This window comes from Diceros bicornis, chromosome 34 (genome assembly GCF_020826845.1).
Source record: "Diceros bicornis minor isolate mBicDic1 chromosome 34, mDicBic1.mat.cur, whole genome shotgun sequence".
NCBI classification, from domain to species: domain Eukaryota; kingdom Metazoa; phylum Chordata; class Mammalia; order Perissodactyla; family Rhinocerotidae; genus Diceros; species Diceros bicornis.
The window spans coordinates 18,327,394-18,349,681 of record NC_080773.1 but is presented as its reverse complement, the minus strand read 5'-3'; the positions used below and the strand labels follow the sequence as shown (position 1 = coordinate 18,349,681).

The window sequence follows — 22,288 nt, the reverse complement described above, 5'->3', positions numbered from 1 at the left end:
GGCGTGTGTCACACCATGTGTGTGGTGTCTGGGTGTGGCTGTGGGTTTCAGAGCTTGTGGGGAGTTGTGAGTCACTCAGTGTAGGTTGTGTTGTGTGCCCGCGTGTGTTAGGATCTGACCCCAGCCAGGCTGTGTGTGAGGGTATGTTGCCCAGTGTCTTGTGGTGTCTGGGTGTGGCTGAGTGTAGGTGTGTATTACTCGGTTCGGACCGTTGTGTGTGATAAAGCCTATTGTGTGTCAGTGTGTGTCTTTATCCACGTGGATGCACGCCTCTTCCTTGCTCTGCCCCAAGACACACCCCAGCCCCTCCTTAGTCTGAGAAGGGGGGTTGGGGAGCCTCCCCTCTGCCCAGAGGCCTCCCCTGCCCCTCCCCGCCCTGCCCAGCGGTCACCACCCCCCAGAGGGCACAGGCTCCGCTGTGCCTCAAACCAAGAGTCCCAGAGCCAGCGTGCAGAGCAGGCCGATGACCTGCAAGCCACAGTGGCTGGCCTTTGCCTGCTGCGAGGTGGGGGACTCTGGGCAGGAAGCTGGCTGAGCCCCAAGCCCCCCGGGGCCATGGGCGGGGAGCTGGTGCCGGGCCTGGGGGCCCTGCGGCGGCGAAAGCGCCTGCTAGAGCAGGAGAAGTGGCTGGCCGGCTGGGCACTGGTACTGGCGGGACTCGGCATCGGACTCATGGTACTACACGCGGAGATGCTGTGGTTCGGGGGGTGCTCGGTGAGTGGAGCCCTTATCCTGGGCCACAGGAGGCTGGGGGCTGAGACTCCTGGGTCTGAGGGAGGAGGGGCTGGGGGTCTGGACCCCTGGGTCTGAGGGAGGAGGGGCTGGGGGTCTGGACCCCTGGGTCTGAGGGAGGAGGGGCTGGGGGCCTGGACCCCTGGGTCTGAGGGAGGAGGGGCTGGGGGTCTGGACCCCTGGGTCTGAGGGAGGAGGGGCTGGGGGTCTGGACCCCTGGGTCTGAGGGAGGAGGGGCTGGGGGCCTGGACCCCTGGGTCTGAGGGAGGAGGGGCTGGGGGCCTGGACCCCTGGGTCTGAGGGAGGAGGGGCTGGGGGCCTGGACCCCTGGGTCTGAGAGAGGAGGGGCTGGGGGTCTGGACCCCTGGGTCTGAGGGAGGAGGGGCTGGGGGCCTGGACCCCTGGGTCTGAGGGAGGAGGGGCTGGGGCCTGAACTCCTGGGTCTGAGGGAGGAGGGGCTGGGGGTCTGGACTCCTGGGTCTGAGGGAGGAGGGGCTGGGGGCCTGGACTCCTGGGTCTGAGGGAGGAGGGGCTGGGGGCCTGGACTCCTGGATCCTGAGTGTGGAGGAGGCTGGAGGCTGGACTGCTGGGACCTGGGGAGGTAAATGCTGGAGGCCCTCTTTGCAAAAGGAAGGACAGAGGTGTCACAGTGTGTCAGTCGTTGAAGGTGTTGCAATTAGACAGCTGGAGGTCCAGGACCCCTGGAGGCCAAAGGGTGGCTGATCAGATTCTTGAGTCTCCCAAGAGCAGGTTGTGGGGGAGGTAACCCCAACTTCAGTGAAGGGAGGGTGGGAAGAAAGACTGACTTCTTCCAGTAGGCGGCGGCTCCTTGGTCCTTATCTAAAGTTTACCCAGTACCTCTGCAGCAAAGGGCAGAGACCAGAAGGAACTGGCTGGGGTGGGGGTGGAATATGGAAAACAACCCCCTGCCCTCCCATCTCCATCATTAAGAAGCTCAGCTTCTCCAGAATCTACATGCTGTTTAGTCTGGGAAATAATGAAGAGGTAGGTTTATAGTAGCCAGCCTGGACCCCTGGGTCTGAGGGAGGAGGGGCTGGGGGCCTGGACCCCTGGGTCTGAGGGAGGAGGGGCTGGGGGCCTGGACCCCTGGGTCTGAGGGAGGAGGGTCTGGGAGTCTGGACTTCTGGGTCTGAGGGAGGAGGGGCTGGGGCCTGGACCCCTGAGTCTGAGGGAGGAGGGGCTGGGGGCCTGGACCCCTGGGTCTGAGGGAGGAGGGGAGGGGGGCCCGGACCCCTGGGTCTGAGGGAGGAGGGGCTGGGGGCCCGGACCCCTGGGTCTGAGGGAGGAGGGGAGGGGGGCCCGGACCCCTGGGTCTGAGGGAGGAGGGGCTAGGGGCCTGGACCCCTGGGTCTGAGGGAGGAGAGGCTGGGGGATGCACTCCTGGGTCTGAGGGAGGAGGTGCTGGGGCCTGGACTCCTGGGTCCCAGGGGAGGAGCGGCTGGGGGCCCAGGCTTCTGGGTCTGCAGAAGGAGGCTTAGAGCGTCTTTGGGGGAAAGGGCTGACTTGGAGGCTAGTATGAGTGGGGAGGACAGGTGGGGCCAGGACAGGTTTGAGCAGGCTCCTGACACATTCCAGCCCTGGTCAGGGCAGTGATGGGACAGATGGAGGCCGCGGGTCGGAATCGGTGGCTTGAGGATGGAACAGAATTGCTCAACAGGAAAGGAGGGGTTGGAGACCTGTCTGGGGTAAGGGTTGTGGAACTGGGCTGGTTGGGAGGCGCAGATTTGAGGATGGGGTTGGGAGGATTCCTGGGAGACGAAGGCTCAGGCTTGGATTTGGGGGTAGGGGAGACGGGCACCTCTGAAGTGACCAAGAGCCACATGCAAGATCAGGGCAGGCTGGCCTCCTCTGGCCGGGCGGCCGAGGCGAGGACAGCGGGCACTGAGGGGGTGGGGCTGCTGAAGCCCATGCCAACAGGAAGCATGGCCGGGACCTGCCCGCCGCTCCCACACTTCAGCACCCCGCCTAGCAGCAGAGGCGAGGACAGGGGAGCCCTGGCAAATGGGAAGGGACAGTGGGGTTTTCCTATCCTACCCCCTCCCTCCACCTCCTCACCTCTCATTTCTCCCCTCCCTCTACCAGGCTGCTGCCTGCAGCACTGGGACTCTGAGAAACCTGCTGCCATTCTCTGAGCCTCAGTTTCCCCATCTGTAAACTGGGGGTGAGGGTTGAAATACATGACCCTAGGGGTCCTCCTCAGCCCCCTTTCCATGACTGCCTTGATAACATCCATGTCGCCCCCCCCACCTCCATCTCAATCTGACGAACTCATTTTGCAGGGGCCCAGACACCTGTTCGCCTGGGAGGAGGGCTGGAGGAGAGGCTGGTGTGAAACCCCAGGGAGGGCAGGGGAACAAGACAGAGATATGGGGGCGGGGGAGAGCTGCAGAGAGGCAGAGACTGAGAGAGACAGAGAGACAGACATACGCAGTGAGATAAAGATGCAGGAGGAGAGAGAGGTACAGCCACAGAGAAAGGGGTCCAGGATTGGGGGAAAGAGGAATTGGCAAAGCAGAGGACCACCCAAGAAGTGGACTGCAGTGTGGGGAGGGGGGTTGTGTCTAGTAGGGCAGACTTTGGGACAAACTGAAGAAAGAGACTGGGAATGGGGAGCCATAGAAGGATGAAGGGGTGGGGGAGGGCTAGGGACAACAGCACCATTGTTTGGGGAGGGGTGGGGGGGCAGGCCCCCTGGGACAGGAAACTGGCCCTCTTCCCCTGCACACAGGCGGGGCCCTGGCCGGGCCAGGGGAGCTGGCTGCCGTCTTAGGAGAAACAGGTGCTGAGCTCTGCCTGGCAGACCAGGTGGCCCCCTTCCCCCTGACAACACCCCCCAGGAAGGGACCCCCACCCCTACCACCTCCTAGGGAATCCAGCAGTCCCAGTCCCCTCTACATCCCTCCCTCCAGAATTCTAGATTCCTGCAAGGTATTGCCACACAAAGAGAGGGAAAAAAAACTTCTCCGTGGTTTCTGGAGACCATGTGCTTCCGGCCAGATCTGCTCTGGGCTTAGAGCCAGGAGACAGGGCAGGAGGTTGGGGATGGGGGCGGGGAGGACACACCGGTGGCAGGACTGGGGAGCCTTTCTCGGAGGGGGCTGGGGTCTCAGCCCCTTAGCCCCCTGGATGAGAGCAGGGGAGGGTGTCCATTCATTCCTTGAGGATTGAGTGATACTTTCTAGGCTCCTCAGGAATGGGGAGGGGCTTGAAGTTGCTTTCTAGGGCAGGACCAGCTGGGTGGGAAGGGGAGGGGAGGGGGCACTCTGTAGAGGCCAGATGTCTGTTTCTAGACACACAGCCCCCATACACATACACACAACTGAGGAACTATTTCTGATGGGGAAGGGGACAGGAATTAAGAAGGAATGTGAGTTTCAAGGTCTCCTCTCAGGGGTGTGGGTCCTAAGGGAAGAGCTGAGGAGGAGGGTGGATGCTGGCATCCAGGACAGGGTTGGTTGTCCAGTTGGGAAGGAAGAGGGCACTCTTCTCTGGGGACCAGATGATGGTCTTGAGACTCTCCCAGAACTGAGATATCAGAGGAACTGGGTTGGCGGTGGGGGTGGGGGAAGGCAGCTGGGAAATTGGGAATTAAGAAGGGATGGCGGTTTGGGGAAGGTGGAGGGGACTGACCTGGCGGAGAGCTGGCATCTCACGCCTTTTTCTATCCCTCCCAACAGTGGGCGCTCTACCTGTTCCTGGTTAAATGCATGATCAGCATCTCCACCTTCTTTCTCCTTTGCCTTATCATAGCCTTTCACGCCAAAGAGGTCCAGGTAAGGCAGGCCCCACCCTGAGCCCCTTCCTTGTTCCCCCCAGCCCCTGCCACGCCCTGGCGTGGAGTCAGCTCACACTTTCCACCCTCCTCCTGCTCCTGGGCTGAGTAATGAGGTTCCTCCACCCTGAGACGTGTCCACACCCTCACCCGCCGGGATGGGATGCACCACGCGGCCCGGGTCCTTCCTCCACCTGCAGCCCTGCTCTCCCCTTGCACACTCACGGATGCTGCAAGTTCCTGCCCCCAGGCCTCTGTCCATCTGCCCCCAGGCCGCCTCACTCCAGGCCCAGCCTTCCAGATCTCTGTCCTCCATCCTTGAGTCTGCACCTATATTCCAGGCCCAAAGAACCTGAGATCCCGGCTATGGTCCCGTAGGTCCTTCCCCACTCCGGAGCCCCCCACCGCTTTGCCACAACCCCCCAGACTCAGTAGCCCTTCCCACCCATATCCCCCCTCCAGTCTCCTGTCTCACTGGGACATTCACCCTCCACCCCTCCCCCTCTCATCCCATCCCTCTTCCCCCCATACCTTCACATATCAAATGGGGGTTATTATCCTTTACAGCAGTCATTCGAGCAGTTAAGTGTCCTGGGCTGTGCCACTGCCCACCCGAGAGACCTGGGCCTCAGTTTCCACATCTATGAAATGGGGGTACTATTGCTCTCCATCTCACTGTGCTGTGGGCATTCACTGAGTCACAACATGTAAAGGGGATAGAGCAGTGCCCATCGGTCCAAAGTGCTCTGGAAATGTTAGCTACTGTCACTGCTAATGGTATGCCGGTTACCATGCCGACGTGTGTCCCCAGAGACAGGAGTAGGAGATGGCTCCGGGGACGTGGAATGCAGGGGAAGAGGGAGGGGAGAAGGTGGAGAGATGTCTTCCCCAGGTCCTGTCCTGCTCCTTCCCCACCCTCCCCAGCCCCTGGCCCCTGGCCCCTGCGCTATCTGCCTCCCTCCCGGTCCCATGGGCGCGCCCCCCTTATCTCCTCAAGCAGGCTGGCGGCCAGACCTTCGTGTGACCCCCCGCTCCCCGCGTCTGTCCCCTCCCCGCAGCTCTTCATGACGGACAACGGGCTCCGGGACTGGCGCGTGGCGCTGAGGGGGCGGCAGGTGGCGCAGATCGTGCTGGAGCTGGCGGTGTGCGGGCTGCACCCGGCGCCGGTGCGGGGCCTGCCGTGCGCGCAGCGTGCCGGGGCGCCGCCGACCGCGACGGCGACGGCGACGCAGTCCTGGCCCGGCTTCCTGAGCCAGGGGGAGGCGCTGCTGTCGCTGGCCATGCTGCTGCGCCTCTACCTGGTGCCCCGCGCGGTGCTCCTGCGCAGCGGCGTCCTGCTCAACGCGTCCTACCGCAGCATCGGCGCCCTCAACCAGGTCCGCTTCCGCCACTGGTTCGTGGCCAAGCTGTACATGAACACGCACCCCGGCCGCCTGCTGCTCTGCCTCACGCTCGGCCTCTGGCTTACCACCGCCTGGGTGCTGTCGGTGGCGGAAAGGTGAGGGTGCTGGGGGATGGGGGGCGGGTACCTGGAGCATCTGGAGGAGCCGCAGACAGCCACGGCCGCCGTGTACGGTGGTGCAGGTTGGCAGTGGAGAAAGCTCACACACTCCACCCTCCTCCTGGCTAAGATTTGTCCACGCTCTTATCCACTGGGGTGGGGGGGGGCGGGGAGGAACCAACAGGCCAGACCCAGCCCTTCCTCCACCTGCAGCCTCCAGTCTCCCCGAACACACACAGACCCTAGGAAGCCCTTCCCTTCCTGCTTCCAAACCTCTCCTGCTTCAGTTTCCAGGCACTAGTCTCCAAACCCAGGAGCTGGGGCCTGGCCAAGGGTTGCATCTGCCTTGGAGGAAGGGGGCACTTTTCCCAGTTAGCACAGATGCACTGTGGGTGCTCTCGGTGACCCCGGAATGGGGGTGATTTGGGGCTGCTCTGGAAGGGAATCAGGGCTGCCTGCTGGACACTGACCTGATTCTGGGCCTGTACCCTTTCAGGACTTCAATCTCTCTCACACAGGTAAAGAAATTGGGGGTAATCTTAGCCACTGGTTCTCAAAGTGTGGTTCCAGGACCAGCCGCATCACCTGGGAACTTGTTGTCAACCCAAATTCTCTGGCCCCACCCAGACCTACCTGGGGATGGGTTGGGGGGCTTCTGGTGCCGGCTCAAGTTGGAGAACCTCTGGTTAGAACATCTGGCAAAGGATTCTCGAGGGGAGGTGGAGACCTCTCGTCTCTGAGCCTCTCTTTCCTCATCTGCAAAATGGGTGTCAAATTCCACCATCTTTAAAGTCCCCCTGGCAATTGTAATCTTTCGTGATTTTAAATTCATTCATCTTGTAGGATCCGTTCTCCAAATTGGGAAATCGGTCAGAATCAGGATCAATGAATGTTCCTCCCACCATGTTTCTCATCTGAAAAATGGGAGGATGATGGGGAAGCGGAAGTCCTCAAACTTGACTGCACCTGGGGATGAGGAGGCGGGGCTTGTTCACAGTGCAGATTGAGGCTACACCTCCAGACACTAATTTAGTGGATCTGAGGTGTCTGGGCCTCATGAATAAAGCCACCCTGATGCAAAGGGTCTGCGTGCCAAAATTAAATCCCGATTGTCAGTCCCCTCCATGGCTGGACATAAATGTCCCCTTCTGTGAAGTGAGGGGAAAGGAGGGCAGAGTCCCGCCAAGGCTTTTTAGGGTGCCACCACTTTAGTCCTCATAGGGCCACCTCTAGGCCATACAGCATCTTTGCGGAAATTAGAAAAAGGTGCCCCTTCCTCTGCATGGATGCAGCCCCCTGCCAGGGTCTGACAAGTGGAGTTCGGGCTGGGTTTCTGCGCCCTCTCAACCCCTCAACCACACGCTCCAAATGCAGCAGCCCTGGTAGCCTCGCTGAAACCAAACAGGCTTCGGAATTGGCCAGAGCCAGGTTCAAATCCCACAGCCCAGAGTGGTTGAGCATCTTGCCCAGGTCACACAGCAGAGAGGAGGCCAGGCAGGCTCCCCAAAGCCCAGAATTTACTGGCTTTTTCTCTGAGTGCTTCTTGGGACTGTGGGTGTGTGTTAGGAAGGAGGGTATCAAACGTCACGGGAACCCCTGGGGTGGGGTTTCAGAACTAACCCGCCCTTCCCCATAGGCAGGGCGTTAATGCCACCGGGCACCTCTCAGACACACTGTGGCTGATCCCCATCACATTCCTGACCATCGGCTACGGGGATGTGGTGCCCAGCACCATGTGGGGCAAGATTATCTGCCTCTGCACTGGGGTCATGGTGAGTACAGCCCACTCAGGGACCCTACCCCTATCCCAAACTGCTTATCCCCTGGGCCCCAGGAAACCATGCAGCTGACAAAGGCACTCAAGGACATCCCCGAGAGACTTGAGTGTCTGAACCCCACAGCCTCATTCCCTCTCCAGGACGTAGACACTCAGCCCCGTTTTCTTTTCAAACCCAGGAATCCATCCCCTAAGTCCTTGCTCTCTCTGGAACCTAGGACCCCAGCCCTCATCCTCCTCAAGGACACAGACCCCTGACTTCCCAGCCGCATTTCCTCCCAGAATCCAGGAATCAGCCCCCGGCCACATCAAGGCTCAGGCATCCTGGCCACTCGGCCAAGCACCAAGCTCCGCCAAGCACTCAGACTCAAGCACCTGGTTTCCCAGCTCTAGGCTCCTCTAGGACCCAGGAATCCAGTCTCCCAGCCTCCATCAGGCTGTAGAGTCTCGTCATCAAGAGCATGCCTATGGCCAGGCTGCCTGGGTTCAAGTCCTGCTTCTGCTCCTAGCTGGGAACAAGCCATGTAATCTCTCTGGGCCTGTTTGCTCATGTGTAAAATGAGATGCTGATACTAGTGTACTCCTCACGGGGCTCCTGAGAAGACTCAATGGATTAAAACACGTAAAGTGAATGCTCAGTAAATGGGGCAGGCATGGGGTTGGGGAGGCTGTTATTGTAACTGGTCCCAGGCATCTGGCCACCCCTCCCTAGCTGCTGTGCCCTCAAGGATGAGGCAGAGGCTCCCCAGCCCCAGATTCAATCCTCCTCTCCAGTCAGCCTCCTCCTGAATCCAGACATCCACTCGCTTCCCTTCATAGACCCAGGCGTCCAGTTCCCACCACCCAGCCCCTATCCAGCTCCAGGACCCAGTACCGAATGCCTTGGCCTTCACCTCCCCATGAGATCTGGCTCCCCTCATCCTCAGGGACTCAAGCTGCCAGCTCCAGTCCTGATGTCCCAGGAAGGACATGTTGCATGCCCAAGCCCTGGGTCCACAGGGGATGGATGTGGAGGTGGGGAAATGTGACACCCCCGCCCCCCGCAAGTGGTGCGTCCTTGTGACTAGGAAAAAGGTGCAGAGACTCAGCCAGGGAAACACTCCCAAAGGGTCACCGACCCTGAGGGCTGCCTGGGGCCTCCTCCTTCATTTGACAAAAGGAGAAACTGAGACTTAGAGAGATGTGATGATTTGCACTAGCGCTCACAGCCCACTCCTGGCCGAGGTTCCACAGTGCATTGGAATGACAATAGCTAACTTCTCTTGGCACACTGCCAGTCTCTGCTCTCAACACTTCCCAGGTGTTAACTTATGGACTCCACAGAGTAACACTGTGAGAGCATGCCCATTTTACAGACAAGAAACTGAGGCACTGAGAGATTAAATAACTTGCTCAGAGCTGGACTCGGAACCCAAGCATTCCCGGACCAATGTTTGTTGCCAGTAAATTGTTCTGAGTGGTCAAGAGCTGAAACACATCAGCTATTGCCGGGTGGGTGCAGGTGGGGTGAGTGGGAGGCTGGAGATAGTCCAGGAGGGAGAGGATGGGCAGAGCTTGTCGGGGTGGGGAGGAGGGGGAGGGACACTCTCGGTGACCTGATGGCCGACTGGGTGTGAGCAGGGGGGAGCCTGAGGTCTGCCCCTCGCCCAGACCAGCCCTTCTCCCTCTCCTCCAATCATACTCTTAACACAAGAGGACAGTCTGATGGTGTAAATACTACGCACAGGATTGGGTCTCAGACTCGTGATTTCCGATCCCAGCACCACCCCTCTAGGCCCTGGGACCCTCGTGCTCCCCCCTGAGCCTGTTTCCTTGTCCATCAACTAGGGGAGGTGTGCCTGCCTTCTGTGGCTGTTGTGGGGGTTCAAGGAGAGAGAGAGGTGGTGGCACGGGGCTGGCCCCCGGAGCCCCACAGCCCTCATGTCATAGCGCCTGCTGTGCCCACAGGGGGTCTGCTGCACAGCCCTGCTGGTGGCCGTGGTGGCCCGGAAGCTGGAGTTTAATAAGGCAGAGAAGCACGTGCACAACTTCATGATGGATATCCAGTATGCCAAGGAGGTGAGGGCGGGCGGCCAGCACCCAGAGCACACCCCTCTTTCAAGACCCAGGAGTCCAGGCCCACCCCCCTCTTCCCAGACCCTAGGGGTCTATGTCCACTGACTCTGTGCCACACCCCCCACCACCAGATGAAGGAGTCGGCTGCCCGGGTGCTGCAAGAAGCCTGGATGTTCTATAAACACACACGCAGGAAGGATTCGGGAGCTGCCCGCAGGCACCAGCGCAGGCTGCTGGCTGCCATCAACAGGTGAGGGCCGCTCTGTGTGTGTGGGTGTGTGGGCACACCCACGTGCACCTGTGTCCACGTCTCCTCCCCTCTGCACTTCACGTGTGCGTGTGTGCCCAGGTCAAGACTCCCACATATGGTCTCACTGACCAGATGTCCGCCCGGACCTCACAGTGACTCAGTGTGTGTGTGCCCCTAGGTACCTGGATCTCCAGCAGGGAGGTGGGCTCATGGGTGCAGCCGCACCCTCCCACCCCTCCAACTCCCTGGCCACTTTTCCTCTTTGTACTGTGTCTCCTCCGTGGGTCTCTCCTTCCCTCATCCGGCCCTCAAGCTCATACCACTTCTGGGGAACACGCCTGTAGAAGTGACCCCCACGTCTTCCCACAGGTTCCGCCAGGTGCGGCTGAAACACCGAAAGCTCCAGGAACAAGTGAACTCCATGGTGGACATCTCCAAGGTACTGCGATCCCATGGGGGGTGGTCTGGAAGAAGAGGGAGGTTGGGGCCACTGGCAGGGAAATTGGGCCCTGGAACCAGGCAGGGGCCTGGCACACACAGGCATTCATTACAGGTTTGTGGTTGAATAAATGAATGTGTGAATGAACGATGCAATTGTTTCTTAAACTTATGTAAGGTGCAGATCCCATATAAACTTAAAAAAAGAAATCGTACAAAGAAGTCCAGTGTTTGGTTTTAAATTACTTTTATTGTCAAGTTACTTACGTGTGGACAGACATAAAATTCCTTCCAACCATGACGCTTATACAACAATAAAACCAAAGCAAATTTGCCAACCAAGTTCAAACATAAATGGCAAAACCAATAAAATGCAAATTAATCACCCTGACCTGGAGACGGGTGATATTATTTCAATAAAACTCAATCTCTGCTGCTATTGTGGGGGGGGGCCCAGGGCCACAGGCTTGCCTGGCCCAGGTGTGACTCAGCTTGCCCACCTCCTGCTGGGACCACTGATGCCGCCAGTTCTCAGATGGTGACGTCACGCCCCCTTGGCTCGACTCACAGTGCCTTTGCTTTTTCTCATTAGTCCGCGACAACTCAAACAGTGGCCCTTGGCACCAATGCCATGGTAAACACAGTCACCCATACAGGCCCCTAGACTGCACGGCAGGTCTCTAGATCTGCCAGAATTGGCAGGTGATCATTTCCAAAGATTACGGAGCCAAAACCACAGAACTGAAGAATTCCCAGAGAAAGCTCACACACCGTCAAGGGTGAGGCCGTGACTCCTAGTTGGAGAAGGCCGTGGAAGGGCTGTGTGGAGCGTGAAGTCAGGCATTCCTCGACTCCACAGATATTTCGTGAGCACATACTGTGTTCTAGGCCCTGTTCTAGTGTTGCCTTGGGCGTGTCCATTAACTGCTCCAGGCCACAGTTTCCTCAGCTGTAAACATGGGAACAGGATTCTCACTCCCCACGGCTTTTAGGGTTTTAAATCATACATGAAACGCACCTGGCCAAGTAGCTAGGTTGTGGCAGGTGGTCAGTAAATGATAACTTATCATTGAAGATCATCCTCGAGGGCCTGTAAGGATTTAGTCAATGTTGGTTCCACCGCCTTACTCCACGGGACAGGGAGGGGTGCACCCCAGGCCCTGATACCTCCGACTCTTTCTCTGCCCAGATGCACATGATCCTGTGTGACCTGCAGCTGGGTCTGAGCAGCTCACACCAGGCCCTGGAGAAGCGGATCGACGCACTGGCAGGGAAGCTGGACACGCTGACCGAGCTGCTTAGCACTGCCCTGGGGCCGCGGCAGCTTCCAGAAGCCAGCCAGGAGGCCACGTAGCTGGTAAGAGGGCTGGGACTTGGGAAGGAAAGCATTCTGGAGGAAGGGCGCCTGTAGCCAGCACCCCATGTGGCTAATGGGGTGGGTGGGGCCTGGAGACAAGGCCACCCTTTCTCGTCCGCTCTGGCTGTCTGGAGGAAAGGACTCCAAGGTCGGGCCAGAGTAGCAGGGGGGGAAACGTTCTTCCTCCGCTTCGCTGACCCTCAATACCTCTCTCCCTCTTCCTCTTCTCTGCTTGGTCTCGGTCTCTCTCTGCCTGTCTCTGAGCTCTGTCCAAATGCCTGTCTGCACGCCGGTCTCTTAGTGCCCACACACCTACCCTCTTCCTTCCTCCTCTGTCCACGGGTTTCTACCTGTCTCCACCCCGGTGTCCCCACTCTCCCTCTCCCTATGGCCTGCCTGTCCATCCATCTGTTTGTCTCCCCAGGACCCATGGAGGAAGAACCAGGACTTTCCCCAGGATTGAGGTCAAGGACATTCTCCCTGCTACTAGTGCCCCAGCCCCATGAATAAGGCACCTCAAGTGAGAGGAGCGAAGGGGGCCTCACGTTGGAGTAGGCTGACTTGCTGATGGCTGCTGGTGGGGACATGGCTGAAGAAGGGACGCCGTAGCCACCCCCCGGGACCCCAAATGGGAAAACGGTCCCCACTACCCCACATACCCTCGACAAAAACATCCTCACTATGCTGCTATAGGCGACCTCCAGCTTTCAGTTAGAAGAGGTGCCTGGGGGTTGGGACTCCTGGGACCCAGAGGAGGAGGGGACTGGGCACCAAGAGTCTAGGATCCTGGGGTGCCTCAGTTACGGCTGGATGGCAGAGCTGCAGGACCAGGCCTGAGGCTGGGACGAGGCAGGAGGCGGCGCCCCCTGGCGGAAGAGCAAGGAGGACACCATTTTTCCAGAGCTGCAGAGAACACCTGGTGGGCAGGAGGTGGAGGAGGGTGCAGCTCACCAAACTCTGCTCTTATACTTTGTAATAAATGTTAAAGCCAGAAGTTGCTGTTTCTTTCTAAACATATCCACACTCCAAACAGGCAGGTCATCCAGTGGAAGGCCCTTGCCCTGCTTGAACCTCAGTTTCCCCATCTGTAAAACAGGGGCCTCCCCTAAGTGCCCTCCCAGGCCTGTAGGCTAAGGAGTCCTCGATGACTGTCCCCTCACCCCGGATCTGAAGCTAAGAGCAAGGGCTTTGAATTCAGGCAGATCGGGGTCCAAATTCTAGCTCTGCCATCCACAGGCTGTGTGGCTTAGGGCAAGTGGCTTCACCTCTCTGAACATTTTACCTCACCTGTAAAATGGGGCCACCTCCCCATGGAACTGCTGTGAAGATTAAAACAGGGAGTGACACAGAGGGTTGGGCATTTATTAAGAACCAAATACACAAGATATTTAATCATTTTTATTATTGCTATTGACTTTCAGACACAGTGCGTGGCTGCTCTTTCCCGTCTACTCACATCTCACCAGAACCCAGGTGACAATTCACCCATTAGGAGACTAACAGGAAACCCAAACCATCCCATGTACCCACTTCACATCTGCTAGGCCTCAGACAGGAAAAGGGAAGGGGTCTTTCAGGAGAGAAATGGGAAGGGGGCTTTCAGGAGAGAAATGGGAAGGGGGCTTCCAGAGGTCCCACGTACACCCCGTTTGTGCTCCCTTTTTATTTATCACCACAACCCCCCCACCGGACAGATACAGAAACTGAGGTTTCAAGAGGAGCTGGGCCCCAAGCTGCAGGGCCCGGATTCACACCCAGCCCACCCCACTGCTGAGCCCTCCCTCTCTGTGCTGCCAGAGGTGAGTCAGAGGCAGACTGGCCTTGAACCTGGGTCTCACTTCCCACAGAGCCTGCTCCACTCCGAGAGGCTGATTCATCCTGCTTCCGCAGATTCGCGGGGAAGCCCAGGCTGGGAGTCATCCTCCTCTGCTGAGCTATCTTTGGATTTCCCTCCAAATCCGCAGCCAGCCTCGCCCCTCAGCCCTGAGAGCTAATCTGGGGCCTGCACCACCCACTGCCCAGACTGCTCTTCCTCTGCACACCAACCCACCTGGGGAGTAAGGGAGACGGGAACTCGACCGGACCTCTGAAGACACTGCCAACTCCCTCCCCTGCAGGACGCCTTCCCCGAAGTGTTGCCACGTCCCTGAAACTCATTCCTCTGGGACCACTCTTTCCTCATCCCACCCCTCTTCAGCTGGCAAACTCTTTCCTCCTCCTCCTCTAGGCCTTGGCTTAGATAGATGTCTCCTCCTCCAGGAAGCCCTCCCTGACGCTCCCACAGCCCCATAAACCTGTCTCTCTCACAATAATATTTATTGCACAAAGCGCCATGTTAAGCCCTTCATATAAATGACCTCACAAAATCTCTACAAAAGGAGGCAACGTGGGTACTGTTGGTCTCATTTTACAGATGAGGAAACTGAGGCACAGAGAGATTAAGAAACCTGGCCAAAGCCACAGCAAAGAGGTGGGGGAGCTGGGATTTGAGCCCCACACTCAGCCAGCTGGCCCTTTCACATGCTTGGAGATCATGACACTGAGTCTTCGTTCTCGTCCTCTGTTGTGTGTGCAGTGTCACATGCAGGGCCTCAGTGACTATCACTGAATGAACACACTGAATACCCGGGGTGGCCCGAAGCTCCTCACCTTCCACATGTGGGTTTCCGCTGAGACAAGGCAGAGAGTGGTTAGAGGGGCGTTTGACTACGAAACCAAGAGAACATGTGAGAGGTCTGTTCTGAAATACCTCAGGTCTGCCCCTCCTCCCCGCCCACATCCTCTGTGGGGCGCGGGTCCTGATGCCCCCTCCTGGTAGTTTCTGCACCCCATCTCACAGACTCAGCACTTCCTGAAGGCCCTGCGCCAGGGGCTGGGACCACAGGCATGAGTCAGAGGGCTCTGTCCTGGAGGGGCTCAGTCTCACAGTGATTTTGGCTACTTCCCTCTCCTATTTCTGTTTTGCATCTACTCCCACGAGAGGTCGAGAGAGGGGTGGGGGCTTACCAGGGTTAGAGGGCCAGAGGGGAGCAGAGGCAGGGCCAGGCTCTGGCCTCTTCCCTTCCATGCACCACACTCCCATAGACCCTGAGGACCATTCTGACACCCAGACCTGACTGGGCCCTTCCCTTGCTCAAAACCCCTCCATGGCTCCCACCTACCATTCGGTCAAACCTAGCTTCTAAGCCTAGCTTATTTTTTCTTTTATTGAGCTCTGTTTTACATAAAGTACACAAATTTTAAGTGCAGTCTCAATGAATTTTTACAAGCGCATTTACCAAGTAGCCACCACTTAGGTCAAGTGAGAAGTTTCCAGGCCCCTAAAAGCTCTCATGTCCCTCGCAGCCAATACCCTCCTCTGTTCCCAGTAACCACCATCCTGACCTCTATCTTGATTCCGTTTGCCCGACTTTGAACTTTGAACGAGTCCCTGCAGCTCGCGCCGGTGTGTATTTGCTTCTTGGGCTCTGCAGTGGCTGTGAGGTCCATCCAGATGCTCATTCTTTTTCATTGCAGAGGAGTGTTCCACTGTCTTAATACACCCACAGGCCTCACCTGGGGGGGCTCTTCAGGCTCTGGCCCCACTCCTACCCCACTCATCCCCCTCCCTGTCCTGGTTGCCGTGTCTTCTGCCTTGTCTTTGTTGTAACCATTTGTGCAGTTGAACTAACTGGCTGTATGGCAATTTTGCTGTAAAAGATAAAGAAATAACTGGTTACCAGTTTGGGTTTTTTTTGGGGGGGGCGGGGGGGCTTCATTTCTCCATTGACGAATCAACCACCATAAAAGATAAAAAAAAAAAAAAAACTGGCTGACAGTTTTTATTTTTTTTCCAGATTGGTTTCACTTCTCCATTGACAAAGTTCTCACAGTTACTCCCATTTTTATATGCTATAAATCTTAGCTAGCCCTCATAATGGTCTACACAGTGACCTGTAGATACGGTGGTGGTAGTGTTAAAATAGTTGGCATAGGGGCCTGCCCCGTGGCACAGCAGTTAAGTTCTCGCATTCCGCTTCTGCGGCCTGGGGTTCGCTGGTTCGGATCCCGGGCACGGACCTACCGACTGCTCGTCAAGCCATGCTGAGGTGGCTTCCCACACAGAAGAACTAGAAGAACCTACAACTAGGATACACAACTATGTTCTGGGGCTTTGAGGAGAAAAAAGAAAAACAGGAAGATTGGCAACAGATGTTAGCTCAAGGCCAATCTTCCTCCAAAAAAAAAAAAACCCCAAAACCAAAAAAAATAGTTGGCATTTCTTCCAGTTAGCGACACTTTATTGATGGCTTTATTGGGCTGACAATGACAATGATCTGCCCCAAGAATTGGTTTCTTATTTTGAAACACACTGTATTGAAGCAGAAAAAGAGGGCCGAGGGCCTCTTCTTTGAGCGGGCAGAATTGAACCCATGTCTCTCATAGAACGAAGACAAATGCTTAGTGAGGTACAATCCACACACACAAAATAAAATCCGTTCTTCGGGCAGTACTGCCGTGAATCTACAGACACACATTTTAAATGGACTCAAATATTTCGTATTTCACAATCAAGTCTTTTTAATTTTGTTATTCATTTTTTCACGCTTCGTTAAGTCCTTTTGAATTAATGTGTCTCTTTTATTTTTTGTGATTTTATCGTTTACGGCAAAATTGCCTTATGGCCAATTAGTTACGTGGCAAAAACACTCGTGCAAAGATGTCTACGGGAAAAGCACTGAGAACCCCTGGCTGCTAACTATTCTGTACCCAGTTCTGATTTGTGGGTGTCTTCCCCACAGCAAGCAATTCTCGGGCACCAGCTGGGTGTTCTACCATTCAATCAATTCTGACACTAGTTACCTGGAGACAGCATCAGATCCCACAAGCGAAGGGCTCAGTTCCACAAGACTGCCCCCCGCACTTCAGATGCCAATCACAAGTGCGGGCTGTCACCCGTGCTTCTGGCAGACTGGCTCTAGACCAGAGGTTCCCACAACCCCCTCCTTGAGCTCGATTAACTTGTTACAGCAGCTCAGAGAAACATTTTACTTACTAGATTATCAGTTTCCTATAAAAGCATGTAACTCAGGAACAGCCAGAAGGAAGAGTTCCATAGGGCAAGGTAGGGGGAAAGGGCGCTGAGCTTCCGTGCTCTCTGAGCGCGCCACTCTTCCTCCATCTCCCCCTTTACCAACCCAGACACTCTCCAAAACCCCAGCCTCCTGGGTTTTTTATGGAGGCTTCATTATATAGTCACGATTGACTAAATCATCGGCTATTTGGCCATTAATTCAACCTCCAGCCCTTCCCCCCATCCCCAGAGTTGGGAGTAGAGAGGGGTTGGGACTGAAAGTTCCAACCCTCTAATCACCTGGTTGGGTGCCCTGGCAACAGCCCCCATCCTTAGGTTACCAAGGTACTTTCCAAAGGCCACCTCATTAACATAACAAAAGACACCTTTATCGCTCTTATCACAGGAAATTCCAAGGGTTTTAGGAACTCTGTGCCAAAAATGGGGGACAAAGACCAAATATATCTTTACTATAAATAGCAGTATCACAGTTGCTCCTGCCGTGGGGCTCCTCTTCCTTCTCAAACATTCTTTATCTTAACTGCCCACCACTCTCCTCCCCCTGCTGCCCCATCCACTTAGAACAAACATCGCCAGTGTTCATCCAGTTCTTTATTAAGGTCCATAAAGCAAGACGTATCATGGACATCAAGACCAGATGGGCAGTCTGAAGACCTGTTTTGAGCTTTTATGCTATGCAAAACAGCTGCCAACATATAAAAACCAGGAGAATGGTTTTTACAATTTGGAGAGGAATGTCAAATAGTAAAACTTCCTTTTACCAGGATGAGCTGGTCCTTCTTCAATTCAATTCCACCCCATCTCTCTACTTTGACCCTGTCGGCACCCCCCTCACGTCCTTGAGGACCCGGTTCCCATGTCTCCTCGTCCATTTTCCCTTGTTCACGCCCATCAGCATACAAACATGCTGGAATTTCTCCCATCTTAAAAATGATACCGGCTCAAGACAAGGTTGACATGAGGGAAGCCATATTGTAGAAAAGAAACCCTATTGTAACTTTGAATGACCTCTGACTAACTAGCCCAGCTGGCTATGCACCCTCCAGGAGATCTAACTGCTCTGTAGATTTTACAACCCCTGCTTGTGCATGTACCTCCCAGCTGCGATAAGATGATAACTGCTCTTTTGAGTTCCTTAGGAATGTGATGACCCCCAAACAGAGAATCTATGCTGACAGCCATCATCAGTGAAAACTGAAAGATCTGGTGTGGTGACTCCCAGTCTGTAACACCAGAAGGTCAACATTCATAACCCCCTCCCTCATATAACTGCTGTAAGATTTTGTGCCCCCTTAAGATGGTTCTTTTGAACACAAGTCGGCCATCTTCCCTCTTGCTAGCAAACTGTAACAGTCTTTTCTTCTCCTACCACCTTGCCTCTTGACTATTAGCATGTCTTGCGGCGAGCAGAAGGCCCCACGCTGGGCAGTTAACAAAAACACCCCGCTCACCTGACCCTGTCGGCACCCTGTTCTCAGACTTCCAGCCTCCAGAACTGTAAGAAATAAATTTCTCTTGTTTATAAGCTTAAAAACAAAACATAACAAAAAAACGCTGGAACTTCAGATCCTCCATTATCCTTAAAGTTCACTATGTATTCACCAAACTGCAAAACGCGGAATTGAAATTCAGTCTTTATTTTAGATATTGTAAAATAACCAGCATGAAAAATACCTGTTAGAAAATCCTTTGAAAGATCTTACAGAACAAACTCCTGTTACATGCAACACAGAAGACTTTCACAGACAGAGAGAGCTAAAGAAGCCAGACACACAGAAGACCTGCTGTCAGATTTCACTTATGTGAAGTTCAAGAGCAGGACCGGAATCAGATCAGTGGTTGCTTATGGAGTAGGGGAACCGACAAGGAAAGGGCACAGGGAAATTTCTGGAGTGTTGAAAATGTTCTCTATCTTCACATGGTTAATGGTTACACAAGATGCATGTTTATAAAAATTCATTGATCTGTACCTTTAAGATCTGTGCTCTTTGTGCACTTTACCACATTTAAGTTACCTCTCACCAAAAAAGATTTTAACTTCTCCTTATAGAATCTGTATTATATCAAGAAATTTCCATTAACATAGTTAGACCGGGGACACAAAAGTCATGCTTTTTTCATGGTGGACCCCACATCCACCTCCAGCTACTGCCCCTAATCTCTGCTCCCTAGTTCATCACCTTATTTTCAGGTTAACATATCTGGTGTCAACCTTCTCTTTGGAACCCTTTGTTCCCTTGGTGCCAGGTCATCACCTCTCCTGAAGCTCCTGCTCCCTCTCAGCCCCTCTCTAAGATGCTGGTCCTTTTCCTGATCCCCAAATGTGGGAGGCCCCGTGGCTCGTCTCTGCTCTCTCTATCCGCTCAGCCTAGATGGTTTCAGTGAAATTCAGGGCTTTAAATATCTTAATCTATATATTAACGGCTCCAAAATTTAGCATACTTTTATTGTTATTGATAAAATGACAGGACAGCTGAGAAAGAACCAAAGAAAGAAAAGAAGGAAGGGAGGGAGGGAAGGGAAGGGAAGGGGGGGGGAGGGAAGGGGAGGGGAGGGAAGGGAAGGGAAGGGGAGGGAAGGGGAGGGGAGGGGAGGGGAGGGAAGGGAAGGGAAGGGAAGGGAAGGGAGGAAGGGAGGAAGGAAGGAAGGAAAGGAAGGAAGGAAGGAAAGGAAGGAAGAAAGAAATGCCAGGAAAAATGTGCTTATATGTGGGAGGGGAAAACAGGACAAATAAAATGTAGATGACTATCATACTGGGCAATGGGTACATGGGAGTTCTTTATACCATAATATTAACCTTTGTGTATGTTTTTAAAAGTCAGTAAAAATTCTGTATCTACAAACCCTGGCTTCTCCCCCTAACTAGGACCACTAACTTGATGTCCAATGCACATCTCAAAGTTAAGAAGTTCAAAACTTGTCGATTTCCCAGCAAGGCTCCTCCTCCCCATCTTGGTAGAAGGCATCACTTTTCATCCCTGACTCATGCTTCCTCTCACACAACCCTCTTCCTGAGTCACCATCATCTCTTGCCCGGGCAGGGACATCACCTTCCTCACCTCCTGCTTCAACTCCTGCCCAGCTGCAGGCCATTCTTCTCACAGCAACTGGCACTGCTTTCATTTAACTTTCTTTGTGCATAGATAATAATCACACAGCTCAAAAACATAAAAGCTTCCTCACAGCTCTGATCCACATCTGTTTATAACCCTCACCTCCACAGGCAACCAGTGTGAGGAATTTTTGGTGTTCACTAGAGAAATCTTTATAAAACATGCAACACAACACGCTGGTCCTTGCTCACAGCCATCCAATGGCATGGCCTACAGGCCCTAAGTAACCTAGCCCTTCTGTCTCTCCATCCCTAAATAATCCCATCTCTCTTCCCCTCGCTCTGCTCCAGCCACTCTGGTCACCTTGACAACCCTTAAACAGTCAGGCCCACTCCACCTCCACCTCCGGGTCTTTCTACTTTCTGTTCTTCAGCATCTTCACACAGCTCACTTCCTTACCTTCTTTCAGGCCTCTGCTCAAATGTCACCTCCTCAGAGCAGCCTCCCCTGACCACCTGTCACTCTCTGTGACCTCTGTCACCCCCAATTCCCTTATCCTGATGTTCTCTTCTTCCAAGCACCTTTAACCTGACATCATCTACCCCACTAGACTATCTGCCTCTATTTCACTACCGGATCTCCAGCCTACAGCTGTGCCTGGCAGATGACTCGAGTTCCATCTTTCATTCAATATATGAATGAATGAATGAAATGAACAGAGAAATGAATTAAGAGATGAACAGATCATTTGGCAATGGTTCTCAAAATTCCCAATGCACGTATTCTTTGACCCAGCAATTCTGGCTCTACTGATAAAACTATTTATACACATGCAATCAGATGTACAAGGATTTAACCGCAGCACATGTTTCTACGAGCAAAAGTTCAGAAAGAGCCTAAATGTTTATCAATAGGGAATGGTTCAAGTATGATACATCCACGCAATGGCATATTATGCCACTAATTTAGGACAAAAGGCAGCTCTTGGGTGCTTAACTCCACCACTGACTCACCACTAGGCAGGCTGCCCGGTGCCAGGGAAAAAACGTGGGCTCGCCCTGGAGTGAGACAGGCTTGGGGTTTGAATCCAGGCCCTGCTGCTTCCTGGCTATGTGGCCTTCAGTAAGGCCCTTCTCTTTCACTCATTTTCTGCATCTGTTAAACAAATAAAGGGGAAGGTTGCAGTGATGTATGTAACACAGAGCCTGGTACAGTGAGCCCATGGTCAACACCAGGTCCTTTCTTTTCCATTTTTAAGTCGTTTCCACCTCTGACGGTTGCCCAGATGTGACACTGGCATGGAGGGTGAGCTGCGGTGGAGAAATTCAGATAAGAAAAACAGACATGATCTAACTGAGATGAAGACGCTAATAGGGGACACTGACAGGCATAATACAAAGATGGCCTGTCACGTGTATTTCCACTAAACACTCCCAATCTTCTGGAGAATCCATCAACAACAAGATTCTCCACCCAGCTTGTGGCAGCGTGGAGAAATGGTTCCCCCTGGCACCGGTGCTCAGAAAATGGCAGCAGGGATGTGGCGTGGAGGGGAGGAGGCAGCTCAGAATCAGTCGCTATCATTATCATCGTAAATCACAAAATAACAACATATAGTGCTGTTATGCACCAGGCACTGTCCTAGGCACTTCCATCCATTTAACTCTGTCAGTTACATCACAAGGTGCGATCATCCCCATTCTACGAATAGGAACACAGAGGCAGAGAAGGTTAAGGGACCTGGCCGAGGTCAGCAGCCTTTTATGCGAATCCAGACTCAAGCCCTTAAGGACAACGTTTTGCTCTGACAGTAGATCCAGAAGGAGACTGGGAACCAGTGCTTTAGGAATGGAATATGGGAACCAGAGCAGAAGACTTACTTTTATTGTGCACTCCATTTTGTCAGAAGCTACATGTATTCCCTGTTCAAAAATTTAAAAAATATATTTTTAATAAGATTTCGAATGAAAAATGCTAAATTCTCCATTCACCTATATATCTATGATTATATATCTATTTCTCTATTCTCTTGAACAATCTTTCATTCCCATTGGTAACTGCCGGCCCCAGCTAGAAGTGGCCGAGCCCTTTGGACTGCGCAGGCGTTTAAATTTTCCACCCTTGAGCGCATCCCCCTCCACCGCGGCCCCCGAGGGATTTAATACGCGGTCCTGACCTCACCAGTCCGCGTCTCCACTGCCTTCAGGATGAAGCCTGACACTGGAGGCGCTCGGGGATCTGACCTCTACTGCCTCGCC

General features: G+C 54.4%; 1 protein-coding gene across 1 annotated transcript; it reads left to right on the top strand.

Moving 5' to 3' along the window:
- The first annotated feature begins 555 nt into the window (after positions 1 to 555).
- Positions 556 to 12,888, top strand: KCNN4 (potassium calcium-activated channel subfamily N member 4). Its single transcript, XM_058529496.1, has 9 exons — positions 556 to 714; positions 4,431 to 4,526; positions 5,584 to 6,023; positions 7,663 to 7,798; positions 9,751 to 9,861; positions 9,990 to 10,108; positions 10,478 to 10,547; positions 11,736 to 11,903; positions 12,328 to 12,888. Exons 1-8 carry the CDS (start codon positions 556 to 558, stop codon positions 11,898 to 11,900), a joined length of 1,296 nt encoding a protein of 431 aa, XP_058385479.1. The 3' UTR covers positions 11,901 to 11,903; positions 12,328 to 12,888.
- The last annotated feature ends 9,400 nt before the right edge of the window (positions 12,889 to 22,288 follow it).

What these genes read in the sequence shown, in the direction of transcription:
- KCNN4 (XM_058529496.1), top strand. Translation starts at nt 556, where the DNA reads ATGGGCGGGGAGCTGGTGCCGGGCCTGGGGGCCCTGCGGCGGCGAAAG. An exon ending in TGTGGTTCGGGGGGTGCTCG is followed by an intron (nt 715 to 4,430) that starts GTGAGTGGAGCC and finishes CCCTCCCAACAG; the next exon opens with TGGGCGCTCTACCTGTTCCT. An exon ending in ATATCCAGTATGCCAAGGAG is followed by an intron (nt 9,862 to 9,989) that starts GTGAGGGCGGGC and finishes CCCCACCACCAG; the next exon opens with ATGAAGGAGTCGGCTGCCCG.